Source organism: Seriola lalandi, unplaced genomic scaffold (genome assembly GCF_002814215.2).
Source record: "Seriola lalandi dorsalis isolate HSWRI2012SDOR001 ecotype SW California unplaced genomic scaffold, Sedor1 jcf7180002054549, whole genome shotgun sequence".
Classification (NCBI taxonomy): domain Eukaryota; kingdom Metazoa; phylum Chordata; class Actinopteri; order Carangiformes; family Carangidae; genus Seriola; species Seriola lalandi.
This window is the reverse complement of record NW_019525102.1, coordinates 935752-958483: the sequence shown is the minus strand read 5'-3', so window position 1 is coordinate 958483 and position 22732 is coordinate 935752. Positions and strand designations below refer to the sequence as shown.

The 22732-nt window shown below is 41.0% G+C and overlaps 1 protein-coding gene across 1 annotated transcript in view; it reads right to left on the bottom strand.

Moving 5' to 3' along the window:
- The window catches only part of LOC111661732 (phosphatidylinositol-binding clathrin assembly protein), a 78227-nt gene extending 55913 nt beyond the window's left edge, over positions 1 to 22314 (bottom strand). The window contains exons 1-2 of the mRNA XM_023415389.2: positions 21011 to 22314; positions 1690 to 1832 (exon numbers count right to left, since the gene is read on the bottom strand). Of these exons, the coding sequence (XP_023271157.1) occupies positions 1690 to 1832; positions 21011 to 21140 (273 nt within the window). The 5' untranslated portion in view covers positions 21141 to 22314. The remainder of the gene's footprint in view (positions 1 to 1689; positions 1833 to 21010) is intronic.
- Between the last annotated feature and the right edge of the window lie 418 nt (positions 22315 to 22732).

Genomic DNA, 22732 nt, shown 5'->3' with positions numbered 1-22732 from the left:
TTCATGTACACTGGGCATGTGAGTGCCGGTGTAAACAGGGAGGAGATTGTCTACTCTGCAGTTAGTTAGTTGCAGAAAACACTAGAAACTAGGAACAGCAAAGACAGTTGTAGCGTTGAAATGCAGAATTTAACTGCAACAACAGCTGCTAGCAAAGACAACAAGGTCAGCAACGCACATGGTTCGTTATCCATGTTGCATTCACCACTGGTAGTCTCCGTTTCAGTTGCTCGAAAACTCCCCAATTAGTGTGGATGTGGCCTTAGCAACAGTTAGATGAGAAGATGGTTGCCACTCAGGGGTCCGTGCAGTAAATATGAAGCAGATACCAGCAGCGAGCCAGTTTAGTGTAGCACAAAGACTGGAAAGAGAGGGGGAAAGCTAGCATGGCTTATTCCACCAACTAGCAACTCTATAGCTCATTAATTAGCATTTTATACCACATTTGTTTAGCCTCTCCAAAAAATGACAAGTTGTAAAAGCTAAGCTAACTAGCTGCTAGCTGAAGCTTCATATTTACTACACAGACATGAGTCTGATTTCAATCTTCTCATCTAAGTCTAGGTAATTAAAATTAATTAAGTTAAAGGAAATGAGATAAAACTGCAGGTCTGGAAACAAAGGTGGTAATAAATACATAGCAAAATTAACTTTTATAACTAGCTACTACTGTACAAAGTCTAGGGATCATAAGTTTTATGTCAAAACAAAGCAACTCGCTTTGCTTTGACTGTTGTCTCCATAAAATATACATTCAACACTTCACCAGTATAGTGAGCACCAAATGGCACAAATCTATCTGAATATCAAAGTGAATTCTCGTGTAAAAACATATTGTGTTTCTTTATGTTTTAAAGGCACTGAGCTATGAATAATTAACAGCCTGCAAACCAGAGGATCAATGTAGACGCGAGCTATAGTAGTATATTTGAAGAACAAAGTGCATTCTACTTCTATTATGTTAGAAATTAATAAAAACTACTAAAATTAAACTACAACTCTTCTGTCTGAATTAATCCCTCCTCTCCCTTTCAAAGCATACGCCGCACTGTCGCATATAAATTGAGACATTTTGCTGACATGAGGTTCGATCAGACCTCTTCATGCAAAACAGCACAATGTCTGGTAAAAGTTCACAATTATTAGAATCCAAAAAGTTCCCTCAAACACAGCAGCAGACTGCTTGAATTTCAATTTCCAATTATTGTCTTTGAAAGTCTGCAAATCCATGGAGGGACTGTGTTATTCTTCCAGCTTTTAACCATGTTTTTATTAACTTAATTTATTTGATTATTCATTTGCTTCTGTCCTTGTCCCCCATCTTGCTTCCAGCTCGTGCCGAGCTAATTAATTTCTCTGCGCTGCTCAGCTATTTCGATTATTCACTCCACGAGTCCAGTGTGTACGTCCTCAGTAGCTCCACACGCCATTTGTATCCCGTATGCATTAGTCATCCTCCCGCCCCCTCGCCGCTGAGCCCGCTGCTGATATGGGCGTGATTTAAAAATCAAAACGTGTATGTGCGTTTGTATTTATGTATGAGACAGAGTTGAGTAATAATACAACTTATTGATGCAGTCTCCACTGACTGCCCTGGAGGGCTTTTCATTGTGTGTGTGTGTGTGTGTGTGTGTGTGTGTGTGTGTGTGTGTGTGTGTGTGTGTGTGTGTGTGTGTTTGAGCCTCCTACCTCGTTGCCATACATCATGAGGTGGTGGGTGGTGATAAGGGCTTTGAAGACCACCACCCAGCTGGAGTTGGCTGTGCGCTCAAACAGCGTGTCTGCCAGCTGGGGAATGTTCACGTTCATCTCATTGGTGCAGTGGATCAGATCTGGACAAGAAAAAAAAAAAAAAAAAAAAACACAGACACAAAAAGAAAAGAGACAAAGAGAAGTAATGAGAAAAGGTTTTAACGGTTTGAAAACCCCGCCCGACAACAACAACAGCAAACTGCTTTGAATGGAGAAAAATGCAGATACACTGACACACAAACACAGCACATGTGTGAGATAGTGTAAGTGTAAAGGTCAGATGCTGGCTGCAGACGTTCAGGTGTCATTCCTTCACTTCTCCTTCGGCTGCACCAAATTAAAGTTACGCAAGTAAACAAGCGTAATTGTCTCACACTGTGTACCACAAGAGGATATACTGAGTGTTAGCACTGATCTATCTTTGTGTTCATGTTGATAATTCTATTGATATTCAATATATTTTAAAAGTTGTGCTTCATTTTATCTGTTTAGTTCTGGCATCAGATTTTTACAAGGAGAGTGTTTTATTAGTGTTTACTGTTACTGTTTACTTTTACAATGTTACAACCAACAAGTTGGTGCTGGTCTTCAGTATCTATTTCTATATATCTATCTCTATAACATCGTGTTGTATCCTGCTTGTATGTGTGTATGTGTGTGTACCGTGTGACCCAACGGTGTGGGCACTTTTTTAAGTGCAACTGTACATGCAATCTAATACAAAAGCCATGCCATAGTATCTAGTAAATTACCTAATCGATGTAGTAATGTGCTTAATATTGAGGCGACACACGTTCTCACAACAGCGACCCTTAGGAAATAAGAGTATTTATGAGTTGGAGATGTCTCACATTCATTATTTTCCCTCTTACACCCCTGATCGAGCTGTCAGTGCTAGAACAATACATAAAAAACTGCTTTAATTTACTACAGTCAACTTAATTTCGGAGGTGCCTGATACGACCTGACCAGATACTAACAGCTTGTCCCCGCCTCACTGTTCTCACCACTTTAGTTGAGATTGATTTGATTCTTGTTCGGGTCCCCGAGCTTATTATAAAGATTCGGTGTCTTCACTCACAACATGCAACACAACCAGCGATCCTCTCAAGCACAAACATCAATACAGACACACACGGTTAAATTGATCGTTCACACCAGATATATGGGGGGTTTTTTGTTTCTCTGGCGTCCTCCAGCCTTTCATTCCTTCACCTTTACTTCCATCCCTGCTCTCTCTCTCTCTCTCTCTCTCTCTCTCTCTCTCTCTCTATATCCACCTCATCTCCCCATCCTTTGTTCTTCACCACAGGACATTATGAGCTGCCGGCTCTCACACCTGGTAACTACGGAAACAGCTTCTCATTAGACTACTGGAGGACTGTAGCGGGGAGAGTCCCGTTGGGAGACTTCATCATCATAATCAGGCGCGCACGCACACACGCATGAGCACGTGCAGGTGCACACATTCACTAAATGAAGCGCCCGTCTTCACTCTTTCCGTCACTCACTTAGCACATTACCTCTCTCAAGCACTTGCCCCCCCCACACACACACACACACACACACACACACACACAGTAACAAAACACATCAGACCTCCAGTCCAGTTACTCTCAATCGTTCACTCGACATGGCACCTCTTCCACTACACACACACACACACACACACACACACACACACACACACACACACACACACACACAAGGCGTTGGACTATTTAGTCAATATGATTGTGGAGTAATGTAATACAAAGGTACATTACAGCACAATACATCCATTTAGCTGCATTTAGGGGTGTGAACGACAGCCAGCCAGAGCGGCGTTTAGAGACTAACAGACTGTGTCTGAATTGCAGTTTTCAACACAGAGTGGCAGGAGGATAATTCACAGGATTTCATGCCTATTGGGAAATGTTCCAGCCACATGAATGCATCAGCATGTTGAATGAGTACTTTCAATAGACGCCTTGCTCTGACTGTTAGCCTCACCTTGTCTTTCTGTCTCTCTGCAACTCTTTCCCCCTCCTCCTGCATCTCTGCATGATATTACCGACACTGATTAGAAACAATTAATATCTCTGAACTGGAAACAGGCATTAAGAGCGACTGGTGGCTGTGCAAATGAATCAGCTGCCTCACGTCTAGTTTGTTTTCAATCTACCCTCTCTCAATCTCTCTTTTTTTCTCCCTTCTGCCCATCTCGCCTTCTTTTTAACAGACCTCATGTTTTTTCATTAGGTCTGGAGGGGTGTGATAGAGAGAACTAAGAGAAGGACTGATTAGGTCTGCAGGGACGCTTGTGCACGAGTGTGTATGTGTGCAAGTGATAATGTAAAGAGGGTACATGTGCTGACTTAATCAGGCAGAGTGGAAAGCATTAGATGCCACTGATCCTGGACCAGGGAGAGAAAAGGGGAAGGCGAGGTAATTGAGGCAAACATATGGCAGAGAAAAAGAACAGGAGGGTAAAGGGGTAAAGAGAAGGAGACAGAAGGAGAAAGAAAGAGGTGGGCGAGAGAATGACGAGAAAGAGGGAACAGCAGATAAAATGGGAGGAAAAGACGAGTTACTAAGAAAGGAAGAAGGGAATAAGAGATAGACAAACGAGAGGGTATAATGAGACATGAGAGACATGAGTGTCTCGTCATCCAGACAATTTGCAGGAATCCACACACAGCTCAACAAGCCTCCTCGCCTCGCTTTATATCCCTCCTCTGTCCTGAGGTGGTCCACAACACAAACAGGTCTGGGGATGTTTTTTTTCCCCAGCACACCCTGTGCAATTATTCTGACGACAAATGGAAAAATACACATGTTTCAGCTTAACTTCCAAAACTGACTAACACCTCATCATCCTGCGAGCAATTACCTGCCCAACAGCTGCACGAGGAACTTGACCTGGCTAATTGGCGCCGACACATTACAAGATAGTGAAACAACAGAGAAGTGAAGTGCTCGGCGTGGGAGAAAAAAAAAAAGTATAACGTGATGTCAAAAGTCTGAACTCGCTACATGTGCACTTTAAGCGCTGGAGTCGAGGGGTCTAAGTAGGAGCTTGGTGGGAGCTTGAATGTACTGTATGGATATAATTGGCCTACTCTGCGTGGAGAGATCTCGTTACGCCGTCTCCTTCTGCGATAACCTAATGACACCCGAGTGGAGAATTAGTGGCACCAACTGTTAATCTCAGTGCATGTGGTGGATGGAAACGTGCATTTATTAACATTATCTTTGGGAATTTGGTTAAAATTTACACTAAATTTGGATAAAAACTACTCATGATAGTCTAATCAGGATTGATTAATTTTAGTGGCCCATTTTTTAAAGCTCAGAAATTCTCAGTTATGATTCCTACATTTCATTTGGTTCGTGTTAATATACAGTTGGTTGATTTGTAGTTTCACATTTTGGGAAATAAGTTTATTGGCTTTTTTTTTTGCTGGGAGTTAGGTGGGAAGATTGATACCTCACATGTCTGCATGCTAAATATGAAGCTAAAGCCAGAACTCGGCTAGCTTAGCTTAGCATAAAAACTGGAAAGTTCTTCTCATATGTGGGGATTTGATGCTTTTCTTTGTCATACATGATGGTTAACTGAATATCTTTGAGTTTTAAACTCACCACACAAAATGGTTGGATTTTTAACCATTTCCTGACATTTTACAGACTAAACGATCAATTGAAAAAATAATCTGTAGATGAATACATAGAGAAAATTGCAACAATCAGTTGATTAATGGTTTAGTCAATAGTCTAAAGAAAACTAATCAGCATAATAAATATCTAGTTTTCCTTCCTTCCATCTGTAGGCCTTCTTCTCTCCCTTATATTTCCTCATCTGTTAATCGGCCACCTCTGGAGGATAGTTGCTGCTTTATACAAGAAATCAGCAGTGTGACTACCGAACTAAAACACCCACATAGACACATGTGGGAGGAACGACTGCTGAGCAAATATGATCTCATTCCCCACAGTGACCTTCTCTGTTCCCGTCGGATCTGAGCTCCATTGTTACTGGTCATCTGTTGACCTCTGTGGCCTTTGATTGAACCACAATAGACCGGAGACTTCCTGGTACCGAGGGACCAGTGTGACAGCTGGAGAAACCAGACTGATGAGAAAGTGTGATCTTGTGTGAGCAATTCAATAAACCAAGACAGCTATTTATCAATTTGCATATACACGATTGCCGCGTATGTGAGGTTATTTTGTCAGCTGTGCGAGTAAGCATCTGCAAACCTGAACTTGAGTTACTGCCCGTTTGTGTGTTTGTGAGTTCGAGTGTGTGTGTGTGTGTGTGTGTGTGTGTGTGAGTGAGAGAGAGAGAGAAAGAGAGAGAGAGAAAGCAGGTGGTCAGATCAAGCAGAGGAAGAAGTGCAGGGAGGAGGAGACAGAGATCACATCTGGCCCAGCTGGCTACCTTCTATCTGTGCTCTCCTCTCGTCTCTTCATCCACCTTTAAGCCCCCCCCCCCTCATATCCACCTGCTCCCAGGCAATACACACTCACATACACGCACACAAACTCCTGATTCTCTATCCTCTTTTATCTCCTTCTTCATCTCCTCTGATCTGCAGACAAACTTGCCTCCTGTCCCTGACTCTATTTTCCATGTCTCTGTTTGGTGGATGTTTGCAATTTTTGTGCTACTACTAAAACATGTTCACTAATTACCTGCATTTCCTCTTTCTGGTTGTCACTTTAAACTTCCTCCTTCTCTTCCCTTTTCTCTCTATCTCCTTTATTTAATCCACTTCAGCCACACAGGATCAACTGCTGTGTTTGAAGACGACACAACAATGCCAGAAACAGCTAAAGAATCCCAACAATCCTCAAGTGTTAACTGCAGTTTCCTCTACGATCTACACCACAAAAAGTCATTATTACTATTGATGAAAACCACCATGAATGTTCAGCAGATTCTCTCCCAGTCGAAGTCAGTTTTAATTTGCTGCTATTTTGACAGTGAGGTTAAGTACAGGGATTTTAATGATTGATTAACCACTTTTAAGAATCTGATCAGTCAAGAATGTATTAACGCTGGTTAATAAGCAATGTTGGCACATTATTTCTACCAGCTGTCCGACAATGTTTGTTTTTATTTATGTCCTCAAAAAAATCCATGTTGTGCAAATGTATTATGTTTAATTTGTTGTGCCATTTATTGAATAACCACAGGGTGAGCAGGAGCAGAGGCATCACCATTACTGTTATATTTATGATTCAAATACCTTGTGCAAAAATAATATTGTTCACAAAGGAAAAGCATGTATTTTTGTATAATACAAGCTTTATGCATTTATAAATCTTTTTTTTTTTTTACCATAATGTGTCCAATACTTGTTTGGAAATTGCTTAAAATTTCAAACCCTCGTAAAGTGACACCAAAAAAGTGCCTAATATCTGCTGTAGAGATAAATTCAGACAGGTGCTGATATTGTTTTTAAAGCTGGCATCAGTTGATATTGACTCCAGCATGTCACTATCATTGGAGTGGGTTTCACAATGAGTGTCGAGACAAAGATTCGGAAAGTGGGATTTAGATAATTCAACAAAGCCTCCTGGTGGGATAGAACCCGGGGAGGATTAACCCTAAATAACAGACCCGCAATCAGCTTCTCAATCCTATCTTAAGATCTTTTAAAACCTTGGTCAGACATGAAGGGACATCAGTGCCTTGCTTTGTGCGCTTGATACAGTCCAGCCTGTCCGCAGTTAAGTCCCTTCTGGGACCACCAAGGGCAGGTCATGTTAACATATCTGGAATTCCTAGAGGGGAGGCTATGTAGAGAATCTATCTATGAATCTTGACACAGCTCTCAGTCCAAATACTTTTGAAGGGACACATGACTGCGGATGTTATCACTGAACTTGTGACCTTCCTGAAAAAGATGCTATTATTACCATCCACTGATAAGGACGCGCAAGTAGTTTCTACAACCAGAGATTACACATCGGCAACAACCACAAACCAAGAGTTCAGGTTTGCGCACAGTCCGTTAATTTTTTCAGCCCATCCCTCTCAAAGACATCACTTAGGTTTACTACGAGATACCCAGAGCCAGCTCGCCACCTACAAGTAGTCTGTAAAACTGCGACATTTACTTGTGACTCAAGACAGCTACTGTAGCAAACTATAAATTAGGTTAGGACACTGTTAGACTGTGAAAAACCTTTTTGCGCACCTTGTAATAACTGTATTTTCATAATTTCACAAATCTTGAAAGCAAAAGTTTGAATAAATTGAATTAATTTGACATATGCCGCAGCCCTAATCTGAATATTAACTGTTAGTTGCAATCCTAGTCACAACAGATATCACGTGAAGAGTCTATTACATTGTGTGTATATATATGTGCAGTATGTTGACATAACAGCCTACAGAGAACATTTTGTCCAATTACGACATTTCCCAGATCTAGAAAACACATTTCCAAACCTTTTCCAACCTTTACTAACCCTGCGTGACGATTGATGAACTGATACAGAACTCCCAACCAATAAAAGTCCTTAGAGATCTCATGGGAAATTTGTCTTTCTGCTTCCCTGTTACCAAGCAGGTCAGAGGTCAAACACACTACAGAACACCTCTCTTGCTGGTACTTCAAAAACTCAAGGACATTTCCGCAGGAAGGCTTGAATGTTGCTCATCCAGTTGAAGGACGATATTTCAAACTACTCAGCCACCCTGCAGTTCCAGTCACTCCACAGGGAACTGAGATTACCAAGGTTTAACAACACTGCTAACTGAACAAGGGTACCGCCGCAGAGTTGACTGACCTTCATTCAAAATCTGCACAGGTACTGAGTAACGTACACACTAACAGACAACGCACAGATGAAAAGCCAGACACAGAAGTGCAGCCCCAATCTGTTAAAGATTAACGCTCAGCAGTATCAGCACCTTGTCTGGTATGTACTAGTTATCTCCTCTCTCCTCTGTCTGTCTCTCCGCAAGGGACTGCAGAAATGGTTTGCCTTAAAGAGGATTCCCTGTTCACCCCTCCCTCCTTCTTTATTCCCCTCTCAAATCCCCCTGATAAGAAGAGGCGAGAGGTGTGAAGAATTGTAAGAGAATTGCTAAATTTGAGAAAGCATCTTTTCTCGTCTTTTTTGGTTTCACAATCACAGTAAGCCAGCATTTTTTTTTTTAAACCTCTAACAGCGGCTTTTGTAAATATGATATAAACAGTGGATGAATATGAAAATGCCATGGTCTTGTTTTGTAGCGTTGACGGGGGGAAACCAAACATTTCCCACATCCTCGCAGCCTATCTGAAGCCTTCAACACTGTCTATGATTCTATTCTTGACTGCCAATACAGTCAATCACACAACACAGGTTACATCTGTATTTATGTTTATGCTGTCGGATGACTTCCCAAGAATAAAATGCTGATTTTAGTAAAGTGCAGCAAGAGCAGCGGGAGTTTCTGTTTGCTTTGGTTTACATGTAGCATTCATGATCCATTTTACAGTTTTCTTTTTTGGAAAAATATCAATGGCAACAGCTAAAATGTGTTTTTTTATGTTAAAAGACAAAACATGTTATCATGAGCTGTGTCCCAATTCAGGTGCTGCATCTTCCAGAGGCTGCATTTCATTTCAAAAGTTATGCGTTGTCAAAGTTGCTAGGCGACAGGAGAGTGAAGAATTTTTTGAAACTGACCCAAAAAGTGGACAGAAAAAAAAATTACTTTACACATAGCAATTATGTTTATCTTTTTATCCACCTTAGTGCAGTCTTGGCCTGTTGCTGTGTCTGTGTCGTAAGACGACTTTAGACCATTAAAAGTGATTTGATTGAGTGTCTAAGTGCAACAGCAGAGGGACTGCACTTCACCTTGGTTCACAGGCTGAATTAATGAGCCTTGATCAAATCAGTATTTTATTCTTGTAGTTGATCTGCCAGTTGTTTGCAAACAGAAAAAAAAAAAACATATGTCAAAGACAACTGCTGAACTGCATATTCAGCTCTGTTAAAACAAAGTGAGACAGACATAGATTGTATCTGTCTCACCAAGAGCGGGGAAGGAACAAGTTTACACGATGGTGTATAAAAATCTACACCTGTAGTTAAGAGGGGATCTGTGCTTACATTCTTATGTTACTTTACACATGAAAGAATCATCCCAAGCAGTAAGGAAGATGGGCTTTAAACTGGGAATGGAAAAACAGCACTGGTATCAGATCAGTGCTGGGTATCTGCCAAAACTCTTGAGTTTTGGCATCAGAATCTGTAAACAGAGAGAAAAAGGGAGATCAGTGCAGGAGTTCGGTGGCAGACCGGGAGGAAACATGGGAGGAGGGATGAGATGATGAGCCAGGAAGTAAGGGAGACGGAGAAACAGAGAGAGAGGGGGGAAAAAATTAAAAGGAGGGTAGAAGGGTAGAAAGGAGTCACTAAAAGTTGGTCTATTAATAGACTAGCCCTGGTTCCATAGCTTTAATTCTCCCCTTGAGGTCTTAAATAAGAGCAATGTCTCCTCTTTTGTGTGTCCCTGTCTCTTTTAGAAACACACAGAGCAAGACAGAGACAGTGGGAAAAAGAGATGGAGACAAACTCCCTCTCTTCTCCAACTGCACTGTTTTCATGAGGGGATTCGGGAAATCTTGTCAAGTGTATAGGATTGAAGTCTCTGCATGCACATCTCAGAGAGTGTGTCTCTGCGTGAATGTCTTGAGGGAGCGTCTACTGATTTCTGTCAGGAGAAGAGAGTGACACCGACAGAGAGAACGGCAGGCAGACAGACGTACATGCACACAGGTAGAGTATGGGAAGAAAAACAAGCAGTTGAACCCAGCCAAAGGCTCCTGAGAGAACACAGCTAAAAATAAGCCGACATCAGAACGGGACGGGAACACAAGCACTGAATGTTCCCAAACACACGCACACAAACGCACACACACAGACAAAGCCTATTTAAAACCATGTGCTATCATTACCTAATACACTAAATGTGTTTAATAACTGTGCAGTGTTCCCCCTGTATAGCTGGATTTGTGTAGGCGAAGGGACAGCAAGATTTCCCTTGAGGAGGACACTTAACACAACCAGTCCAGTGAAGTTTCCCTGGATAAATAAAAGTTAAATAAATCAAACAGCCTAATTCTTAGTATGCTGATGATTGCGCCTCCAGATGCTAAATAATAAATAACAGTCCTACAAGCACACTGGTGTGTTAGCCCACTTGCAGTAATTTACAGCATAAATTAGCAAAGACCTAGCTTGAAGCTTATTTTATCATTATTGTTAATGCTCAGAATAAAACAAGATGTATGGTTAATGCACAGGAGAGAATTCCATATAAATAATAACTGCTAATGATTCAACCTTGACATATTTAAAAATGTCTGCTTTGAAGGACAAAAAAAAAATATTTTTTTAATTTGATGACGGGGGATAATTAAATGATTTAGAGACGAGGAGTTTGATGAAATGGGTTTCCATTTGTTGAGTTCTGGCAGCTGGAGCAGCAGAACAAGTGGAAAACACAAGCTTTTAAAGTTGTTGCGGTGAATGTGTTAGCGAATAATTGCGTATTTACACAGAGCAACATTAACATTCATTCACAGTCATGTTTCTGGCCAACTGAAGATTGCAAGTCCAACTTTACATTTCCTTTTATCTCACCAAATCCTGGAAAAAAAAAAAAAAAAAAAAAAAAAATCTAGGTCTGTAGCTGCCAAATGCTTCAGTATGTTCACTAGCTATTTGCGAACTTCGTCAAGTCTGCCAGTTGGTGCTAGGTGGTTTTATCAAAGCTTTTTCAACTGAAGACAGATGCCTGCTACAGCTGGAATATGTTTAATTGAGAGTGAACCAATTAAAACACATTAAAGTTGCAGAAAACCAAAACAATGAGCTCAAAGAGTGTCAAAAACACCCCGCATAGCTGTGAGAAACTCCAGAGCTGTGTGATTATCCTATGGGGGTTCATCACTTTGAATGACCCCTTTCACATTACACACAGTCATTTGATCCAAGTGTAATATAAAATATAGATTATTGCAGCTTTAATGTCTAATTTCCTGATGACACATTAGAGAAGTATGTCTGACTGACCACATTAAACCTGATGCACGGTGTTAAGTTGTTGTTTGCTCATCAATATTGACTTCTAAGGAACATTTACAATTCAGGTATACTGTATAAAAGTGCATATTCACCTTATTTGTGGTGTATGTTAAGTGACAAGTAGTACAGCTGAGGGATAAGAAATGGATTCTTGGTGTAAGTAGCTGAAGATGTGGTTTAACTTGATTATTTTCACAATAACAAATGAGAACAAGAAGGGAAAATGAGTGCGAGAGAAAATTAATTACATTGAGACTTTCTGCAATAACATGATTAATGTAATGAAATAGTGCCGGCCAATTTAAAGCCAACTAAGGCTAAAAGTAATGTAGCAAATATTTTATAGATGGTGAATTATGTATGACACCCTTAATAAAAAGCAGACCATTACTGCAGACTCTGTTCATACAAGCTACTGTTGAATGCGCTTGCAAGTGAACTGTGTGATGATATTTGCGCACTCAATCACGACTTGAGCATGTGTGCAGTGGATATTACATATTCACTGACTTTGTAGCTTGTAGCATGTTTGCAACTGATTCCAAATACACTTACAGAGAATGAAGCACTCTCTGGAGAAGCAGACACCACAATGTAATTTCTTCCTCTTCCCATACACACACACGCGCACACACACACACACACAGTCTCACACACTCAACACATGCATTCCCCCTGGGCTTCACTTGAAACATGCATATCCAGACAGTCAGCAGTAAGTCCTTTTCCTGCCTGGTAGTCTAAACTGTCCCTATCTCTGCTCTGCAGCCAGGGAGGGGCTGTCCCGCATTGTTTAGATAGCATTAGACTCACCTACAATCACTTAAGACAGAGACACCCCCACCATGTTCCTAACCAGCTACACCCTGCAGTAGGTCTATCAGGGCTGGAATCAATGCAACACAAATAGCAGGAAGTAAGCTGCACTATTTGTATCCTCAAATGTCCTTAAACTACATTTAAACCTTTTCAATTCCCCGACTGTTTTCTCTAGTGGTGTTCAGTCGATGGCAATAAATCACTCCATGTGTGTACACGGTGTAATGAAAGAAAAGAATAGTTGAGAATAGAAAGGCACAAAGTGACAGCATGCAAAGGAAAACACTAATTATGGGGAAAATTACACATTCAACAGCAAACACAACACTTTTTGTGTAAAGAAAAATAAACTATAAAAGATACTGAAGCTATTGTGCATAATTTTCAATTTTTCCAAAAGAGGACAAAACTGTTTTTGGACATAGTTGTGGAAACGGTGTCCAAACTTCAGGATGAAGCTCGTCAGAGCCCTGTTTAGCCTACAAACAAACTGTTGTTTTTTTCCCGCTTTTTCAGCAGAAGAGTCTGTCCATTTCCAAAATTTATCATTGGGGAGAACCCTTTGTGCTGTTAAGTTTGTATTCCTCTTGGAATACTGGCAAGTTAGGTTTAACAAGCTTGCAAAGCCAATTCGCATGGCTCGCTAACATTTGCACTGATTCCTACAGGATGTAAATTTTTATTCATGTGAAATTAACACCTGCTGAGTCATTGGTAGCTCCAGCACACTCTGTGTTGTGTTCGTTTGACATTATAAGGAATGGAGTTCCCAGCTTTAAACTGCCTGTGTGGCCACTGAAATGTAGGTATTTTTAGTGCCCGCCAACCGAAATATTGCACTTTATACCTCCAGTTATTTGAAGAGATGTTACAGGTAATTCTTAAATCTTAATTGTGACTTGTGTAACACATATGAAGGGAAATGTTTGTATAGCAACTGTGAAATAATCCCAGAAATACCAAATCCATGTACACAAACACACCCACATTTAACACACAAACAAAAATGTATGTACACATCCACGCTGAACAGATCTGTAAAGGTGACCCATGAGCTCCTATCTGAAATAGAGCTGTAAAGTTTGAATGGGTACGAACTCACTGGAGGCTAAAACACAAACCACATAAACCTGAGCTCAATAACCTACTGTACACACACGTCTCTCTCCGTCTACTGAACTAACCCACAATGTAGCCCACACAGAGCCACTCTAAGTGTTGGTGTGGAGAACTACTCCAGCAACACATCAATTTGTCATGTAAGTGTAACCTAGTTTTAAGGTTTGGCTGAAAATGGCTTAACATAATATGATGTCAAAGGACATGTGGTACCAGCAGCTCAGCCAGCTGATAAAACTGATGTGGCATGTTGTATTAAGGTGCCATGACTTCTGCTGCTACTGAGTAGAAAAGCCTGAATCTTAACCTCTAAATAGCAGAATAGTCTGACTAAGCAGCTGAGTCAAAAAAAAAAAGAAGCTGTGGTTAAGTCTCCTGTGGAAAATGGCATGTAGGGTGGTCTAAAAGTTCCTGACCAGGTCAGGACAGCGTACCAGCCAAATGGTCAGTTCGTCTTTGGCTGGAAAGTACCTGGCACTTTGGTCATCTGCAACTTTTGGAGGTCTTAATATTGAATGAAATACAAAAACTATGAGCAAGTAAGGGTCCACATGATGTAAGTATTGTGATCTGCCTATGTTCGCAAAGACTGTACCTACAAATATGAGTTCATATATGCATAAATGTCCACTGTCCCTGTCCACATCCGTTATCTGGCTTTAGTTGTGTTAAATTTAGCCCTACAAGCAATGGACACGGACAGTGCGTCTAGCAACTGCCAACAAAGCAGGCAAAGAGGTCAAAAACATGTCAAATGTTTCCTGGCAACAAAATATGTCAATGTAATGACTCGACAACATAGAGGCAACTCCACAAACACTGCTGCCTATTAGAGACACAACAAAAATTTATAATTGGAATTCTTTAGAGATGATTCTTTAGGGAACCCAACCGGGAATATCACTTTTAACCTTTCCATGTCCTCTAAGAGGTCAAAGGTCAAGTGCTCAGTTGAAAGATGTCTCTTTTGACTGACTGTTTTTCAAAGGTTCTGCAACAGGAAGGATGGCCGCAAACATTTTGCATTCATTTTACTGACTACAATGCTGCTGTAGTAAGTCTAGAGTATCCTTGATTAACTAGTGCAACCACCAACCACATCCAAAAGCAAAAGTGTTTTTACTTTTTCCAAATGGCCACATTCAAAGGTTGGGTAAGACACAATAATATCATATAAATTAACAGTATAAAACCAGTAGAGTTGAGAAGTGGGAGGAAATATTACAGGCAACCATGAGTTCCTGAAGCAAACGTCCCATTGGTTTTTCTGATATACAATGTTGACTCAAACTTGACTCACAGTTGGAACTCTCTTGATTCAGTCATCAGTGAAGAAAATTAACACATAAGTTACAAAATATCTGGTTAACCACAGGGTAAGTATGATTCCCAAGGTGCATTTCGACAAGAACGATCCAATCACCAAATTGCAGCTTTAATCAATTCATTTTTAAATTCAGTGTCAGTTTTAATAAAGTTCAGCAACTATGGCTCAACTGCAATGACAAAATGTTTTAATTCCCTATTGATTCAATTCATACATCTGACTTGCCTCTTCTCCATAGTAACTGCACCCAAGGCTCATGGGTATTACAGAATTAAGTATCTGCCATGCCAAATTTCAGATGTAACACGATTTCTCAGAAACTTAGCTGAAATAATTACAACGGGTCGCCATTAACAAAAACCTTTTGGGTCATTACGTTATCTGGGATACCATCGTGTTTCTGCGTGTAGTAACACTGAGGATATTAATAAAAGAAAGAAATGGAAATGGAAATACAGAATGGGGAAAAAGACTTCCATAAACAGCAGCACCTCTCACTTCAACACTCTATTACTTAGTCAGATTCCTGCTTGAATGACTTTTGTAATACTTCAGAGGAAAAGGTCTTTTTCTGGATTTTTTTTTTCTGAATCATCCTGTCGTGGTTGGTTTCCCTTCAACCTCTCATCTTTCCCTTTCCTCTCATTCACTCCTTTGAAGACAATGAAGTACACATTTTGGACAGAAGAAGACGAAGGGTTTGGAGGAGGGGTGAAGAAGGCCATCAACAGTACATCAAGCCTAAAAAACAATCCCTGAACAAAGCAGTGGTGGAACTACTGCATCACTTTATTAGCCACTTAAATCAATTCATTCACACCTCCATTTATGTGCCTCCAATGACTCTCACATGACTACCAAGTGCTTCTCATGTGATGGCAAGGTGTGAATCTCTCACAGAGGTTAAGTGCTAGGGAAACTTCCCACCAGTCATTCAGTAAAGAAGTTAAATGGCAAGAGGGTAAAGTAATTCTTCCAGGTGTCTTGTGTTTACGATTATTAGATATTCCACTAGCAGGATTACTTCACTACTTCTAAGAAACGCTCAACAAACACCCAGTTCAAGCGCATGAACAAATGCTGTTAAAACGGCACCATTACTGCGCCTGCAGCCGATTTCACTATCCAACTTCCCCCTGTCAACTGGAGTCCCTTTAACACAAGCCAGTTGGCTGGTTTGCTGCCATGACAACAGAGTGCCAGTGAAGGGGAAACTAGACTTAAGTTTAAATGTCACAACTTCTCTCTCACATCTGTAAGATGGCGAAACAATCAGCGTTTCAATGATGCCAAAGTGGAAAGAAGTGGCCTCCAAGTGCGCATGCCTGCGTGCCATGGCAATCACTTAGCTGCTTATAGAGGATGGATTAAACACACAACATCTCTCACTTTGACAAACTGCGAGCAGGTGCACATGCAGACACAGACATATTCCAACACTGTTTGACCTTCCCTCATTGATTTTTATGATAATAATCTCCATAAATAGACGGGCTTCTCACAATTGATGGGAAGCTCTCGTCATTTTTGCCACTGACTCACAAGCCCGGGTTAATTGAGGTGGACAGTCCCAATCATGACACTAAATGGCTTTAAAACGGCACTTATTTTCGGCAGTGGTGCGTGAATGTCACGGCCGCAAGAGCTAACAGCAGCCCCCATCCCCTTGCACACTCACTGCTGGCACCACTGCCAGGGTTATTCGGTTATTGGGTCTAGATGCAAATACGGCAGTGAAATCATTCACAGCCTGCTGTCAGACAGTCACAGCTGCTTGCAATGAATTTGTGCCGGGGGGGGGGGGGGGGGGGGGATGGTTGTGTGTGTTTATGTGAGTGTGTATTAGGGATAGGGGCTCTGACTTTATGATGAATAGATATTTTAAGAAAAACAAATAGCAACAACATAATTGAACCATGGTTTTTAGCATCATAGCCATAGTCAGGTTCCCGTAGGTTTCTTCGTGACTCTTGATAAACGGCTCTGCAGGTATAAAATTCACTAACTGGTGGACTTGTTAGGTGACTCACATGCTAGTTGGCCGGCAGGCTGGCAGGCTGAGCTGCCAACTGCCCCCTTGCCTTCCTAGGCCCTGTTCAGAGCTCTAGCATCTTGCTTCCAGATGTAGCTAGACGGTGCCAATATTCAGTTGAATTGGACTGCAGTTTGTTCCTGGCTTCTGAATGCATCTTAAATGTGTCTCGAGTAACAACTTCTGATTAGATTTCACCTCTCTTCATCATATTTGACGCGTGACGACAAGTTTACACTCAGACATACTGTTGCAGACTATGGCAGTTATCAGGTGACTCACCTTGGGAGCAGATGTCAAAACCTTCTAAGGATTACAGCATTTGGCAGAGGAAAATTAACTTTACACCATGACTACTGAAAATTCTTGATTCGGATTGGCTGAAAGGTGTGGACTGACCATGACACAGGTGTTTGTTTGAAGTACTAAATGAATGCTGTAGTCTTGAACTGTAGGTAAAGACAGAGTGAGAATTAGCTAAAGATTGTGGAGCTATGGTTATTTGTGTAACCACCACAGACAACAGTAACAAAAATTATAAAAAACGTAAAGCTCAGATGTTTTTAAACTAAATTTGCATGAACCCGGACGCAGGATCCAGAGCAACACTTTGCATCAATTGGTTCTTCACATTCACATCATCCATTAAAATCATGGAACATACAACCTGTTGAGTATTATCCCTTAATATGTTCTACTGATTAGGAGGTTTGTTGTCCTTTATACGCTTTAAGTTGACCATTCAGTCAAGGACATACTTCCCACATTAGCAGCTTTTACATCACTTAGTGATATAGGTGCATTACATTCCCTATATAAACTTTAGTGGAACAATCAAACATCATTTTTAACCCATCATTTTATTCAGCAGTGGCTTATATTTTTTAAATGTAGTTTTTAGATCTCACTGATGTCTTTTGCTAAACCAGTGTTTAAGTCTTATATTTCCATAGACTGGGCCACTCTGCTGAGCTTTTCTTCTTTGCTGGACCTTCATTTAAGTCTGCTGCCCTCATTGAGGTGGTCCAGGAAAGTCTGTGGAAAATGTTCGACTTAAATGTTCATTTTGGCCTGGAGGAAATATTCTTCTGGACGGACTGAAGATATCAGCAAGATCATGAAAATACAACCAGCTGTTCAATAACAGGTAATTTTTTCCACCCTAAGATTTGAATTTAAGTTTAAGCCAGTGAAAGATTTTACTTCTTGCAACAGAGAGGACACCTGTAAGATTACAATACCTCTGAAGAACTGTTGAATAACAGGTAAAATTAACATTTTGATGAGAGCTGCAACAATCAGTCAATCAACAGAATATTAATCAGAAACTATTTTGATAATCGCTTTAACATTCTCTGGTTTCAGCTTCCTATATGAGAAGAATTGCTGCTTTTCTTGTGAACTGAATATCTTTGGCCTTTCAACTTTCAGTCGAACAAAACAAGAAATTTGAACTTGTCACCTTGAATTCTGGGAAGTTGCAATGGACATTTTTTTGTTCACCTTAAATGAGTAAATGATTAATCCAAAAAAAAAAAAAACAGTAAAATCAATGATGAGAACAAACATTTGTTCAGCCCTAGTTTTGAGTATTGCACTAAGGTGCTGTGGTCGTAGACAGGGCTAATGACACATTAGAATTTTGGGCTTTATGACTGACAAGTATGAATAGGGCTGACTGAATGGCTGGCGAACTACCTTACCTGGCTGCCTGTGTTCATTACTTTATGGGATGGTTGGATAAGCTGGCTGGCTAGCTGACGGAGTAATGATCGAACACACAGCCAGCCTGCCAGCCTCTCTGGCTTGCTAACCGACTCACAAATTGACTACCTGCCTGGCGGAATGACGACGTAACCTATAACCTGCCTTTATTCCTTCCCGCTGCCCTGTCCCCTTCTTCATGCTACCAACAACACAATGAAACTGACAGCCTGACAACCCTGGATTTTTACCTTCATGGTAAAAATCTTCAAACGGGCAAAAGAACATGGCAATCAGGTCTTCATGCAATGCAGCACTCACTGTCTGTTCCCCCTACGGCACTGAGGTTGTTGCTCTCACAAAGAAATCAATATCCCACAATGATTAAGCTCGACGTGGCGTATTGGCTGTAAAGGTCTGGCCAAGTTCACAAAGGAGCGGAGACAATACACGACTTTTGTTGAACGTCAGCAGCTGAGTGTTGTGAGCGAGGAGGAGTTGACGGATGCGAGGCAGCTGAGCTGAGGCATCGATCAAACATCTGCATCTCATGCCGACAAAGCCGGTTCCCGGAAACAGAACTTCAGCACATTTAGTCCCAGGCATGTCTAACACAAGCACCAGCATTATGCATAGACCCTTGTGTGACTCATTCTTTCTTTTTTTAAAGTATTAATTCTTTCATTCATTCGTTCTTTTGTGTGTGTTTGTCTCACTTGCATCACTGCCACCTTCAACATGACTCACTTTCATTTCAGTGGGCTTTGCTGGCAACACAACACAATAATCCACTCTTCATTACAAAATCAATATGTGAAAAGACGATCAGGATACAGCTGACTAAAAAGAAGAAAAAAATAATCAAACCTAGAAGGATATTGGGTGTATGTACCTCTGCTGAACATGTTGTGCAAGAGGTTTCTCCAAAAAAATAAAAGGCCACCAAAGCCGCCTTATGAGAAAATCTGATGCTTGTGCGATTGTTTTCGCACATCATCTGTGAGATTTATTATCTTTTTCTCTCTCTCATGAAAGACCCGTTTTCTGTTGCTTTTGTCTCTCGTTTTTTTTTTTTTTTTCTATCCGTCTGTGCCTTGAAGTCTGAACAACAAGAACCTGCTGTAAGAGTTTTGTAACTGAGCCATACCCGGTGGCACAAGATGTTATTAATGGAAGATGAATGAATGAATTGTCAAGGAAACAGCTGATGGTTACAGGCCCATGAGGAAGTTTCTTTTTCTTTGTTCCATTTTAACATAAATTGAATTAGTGGTGAAATGATGCTTAATGGACAACTCGATCAACACAGTTAATAATCATAGTCATTTATCAACCAAACGTCAATCTCAAATGTGAGGGTTTCCCGTTTTTCACTCTAAACTCTTTGGGTTTTAGACTGTTATCCTGCCAAATGCTCTCTGTTTCCACGTCCTGAAATGTGAGGATTTGAAGCTTGTCTTTGTCGTAAATGATATTAAGCTGAGTGAGTCCCTTTGGTTGAATAAAACAAGTCGTTTGGAGACATCACCTTGAGTCTGGGACATTGTGACTGGCATTATTCTACTACTTCCTTGTAGTGTGTAAGACTCATCAATAATGATAATAACTGTTGGCTAGGATTTTGGGTAGGCTTTTAGGATATTTTAACTCTAAACAATTAATCCACTAAGTGAAAAAACAATCTTAATCTTAATCAATAATGAAAATAAACATTGGGTGCAGCTTTAATGAATAATTGGAAGATATTTGGTTTGTCAAAGCCATTTCAGGGCCATCACTTCAGGCTTTGGTATCTTACAGGAGGCACTTGTCATCTTACCTGGCATTTGTCGACCAATGGATTAATCAAAATCTAAAAGACAATCGTTCAGAATTGACTCCAGCATTCCCAGAGTTAATATGGTTAATCTGTCACTTATTGCCTCACATTATAAACAGATAACAGTCTAAATGTAGAGAGGCATCAATGTAACGTCTTTATTCTCCAGCCCGCAGCCTGTATAATCATTTCACTGTCTTCCTGACGCTGTCCAGCCAGGTGGAGTGAAGGAATGTGAGCATCTCAGATTCAGCACTATCAGCCCAGAGCACCGACAGGCTACAGTATGTCTGCTTTTGAAGCCCTGCAGCTGGCAAACACGCACACACACACACACACACACAGAGGATATACTCACAGTCAAGGTGTTTCTTCTTGGGTCCGCTGACTTCATGTGTGGTGGCTTTGCACACAGCCTTGCTGATAGCCGACCCGGTCATGCTGTGCTGCGCTGCAGCGATCCGATCCGTGATAGATTGGCCCGACATCGTTTCTATTTCTCTTTCGCTCTCTCTCTCTGCTTTTTCCCCCCAATCAGCTAAAATAGCACGATAACGATCCGATCAATGGATCAACTCCCTGCGGGACACAACTCAACGTGACTTCCCTGTCAAGTGGAGGTAAATGGTTGCGATCAGACACCCACTGTTGTGTTAAGTTTTTTTTTTTTTCTTTTTCCAGGTGCGTATAAAACCGGCAGAAATGTCAGATCACTGGTGGCAAAAAAAAACTACTGCAGGTATAAGAATATGTGGTTGGCTTTACACAATCCGCAGCTGGTTTGCAGCTTTCCTTTTGTAGTTAAATTGTTTGGCAACAGTTTATTCCGACTATCTATCTAGTAAACAAAACACGACGACACTAATCTGAGCTAGTCTGTGTTAGCTAATGTTTCCGTTGCAGTACTCGAACCAGGAAAGAGTCCCACTGTGGAATTTGTAAACACTTGAAATTACTTTCTGGCCACAAATAAACATAGCTAACTGGCTGGTTTGTAACCTGGACGATTTGTTTGGGATCACCAAAGAGAAAAGTCCACCTCGGTGTTGGCAAAAAAAAATAATAATCCGTATGAAATCACAGTTTGGAGAATATCAACAACAATCTCGACAATCCAAAAAAAAAAAAAGAAAAAAAATTCGAGTTCCTCCTCCACGTCAACTTGTTAGCTTGGGCTGTTAAGCTATCAATGGTCGCTTGGCAAAGTGTAAGTTAAACCCCCCCTCGGGCGTAAAAAGTCATTCATAACCGAGCAGCACATTGTTTGAAGTTTATAAGAGGATACTGTGAAGCTGACAGCCGGGACAGGTGCAGTTTCTCCCGGCGAGAAGAGCTGCGAGGAGCGGTGGGTGTTAGCCGAGCAGCTAGCGGGGTAAGCTAACCAGCCAGCCAGCCAGAGAGCGGGCGAGTGTCTAGTCTGACTGAAGAGCAGAGCCGGCGGACACGCTAAGTTAAAAATGACAGCTCCCTTCGCTCGGTTGTTTCCCCTCACGGTCCTCGGGCTCAGTTGGTGCTGTCCTTCGGTTGCCGACTCCACATCACCGGCTCGGGGTTTTTTTTTTTTTTTAACCGATAGTCCCGTCCTGTGCTGTTGTCTGAAAAGTCTCGCCAGTGGTTTCTCTTAACGGACTGACTGGCTGGTTGCTTCTCTACCGGACAAAATGGCAGCGTAAAAAATCAGCTGATCTCACAACCGTGCTGCATTTAAGTATCTCTGGTAGGCTCGGAATTTAGAAAACCAAATTCCTTTGACTTTCCGCGCGTTCAAGTGCACCACTGTTGATCTTGTTTTTTGTTTTTTCATTAGTGGACGAAGTACACAGTTGAAATACTCAATTAAAACAAGAAGTCCTGCATTTATAATTCTACATAAATAATATCAGTTAAATGTAGGCTACCTGAAGTATTAAAAGTACTGGTTCTGCAGAAAACTGGCCCATCTGAGATAAGATGAAACTTAACTGATTCCCAAAGGGGAAATTCATTTGTTACAGCAGCTCAAAACTAAAGGAAAAAGAGTCAATGAGTCATAAACACTATAGGCCATATACACCTTTCACATATAGATACAGATATGTCA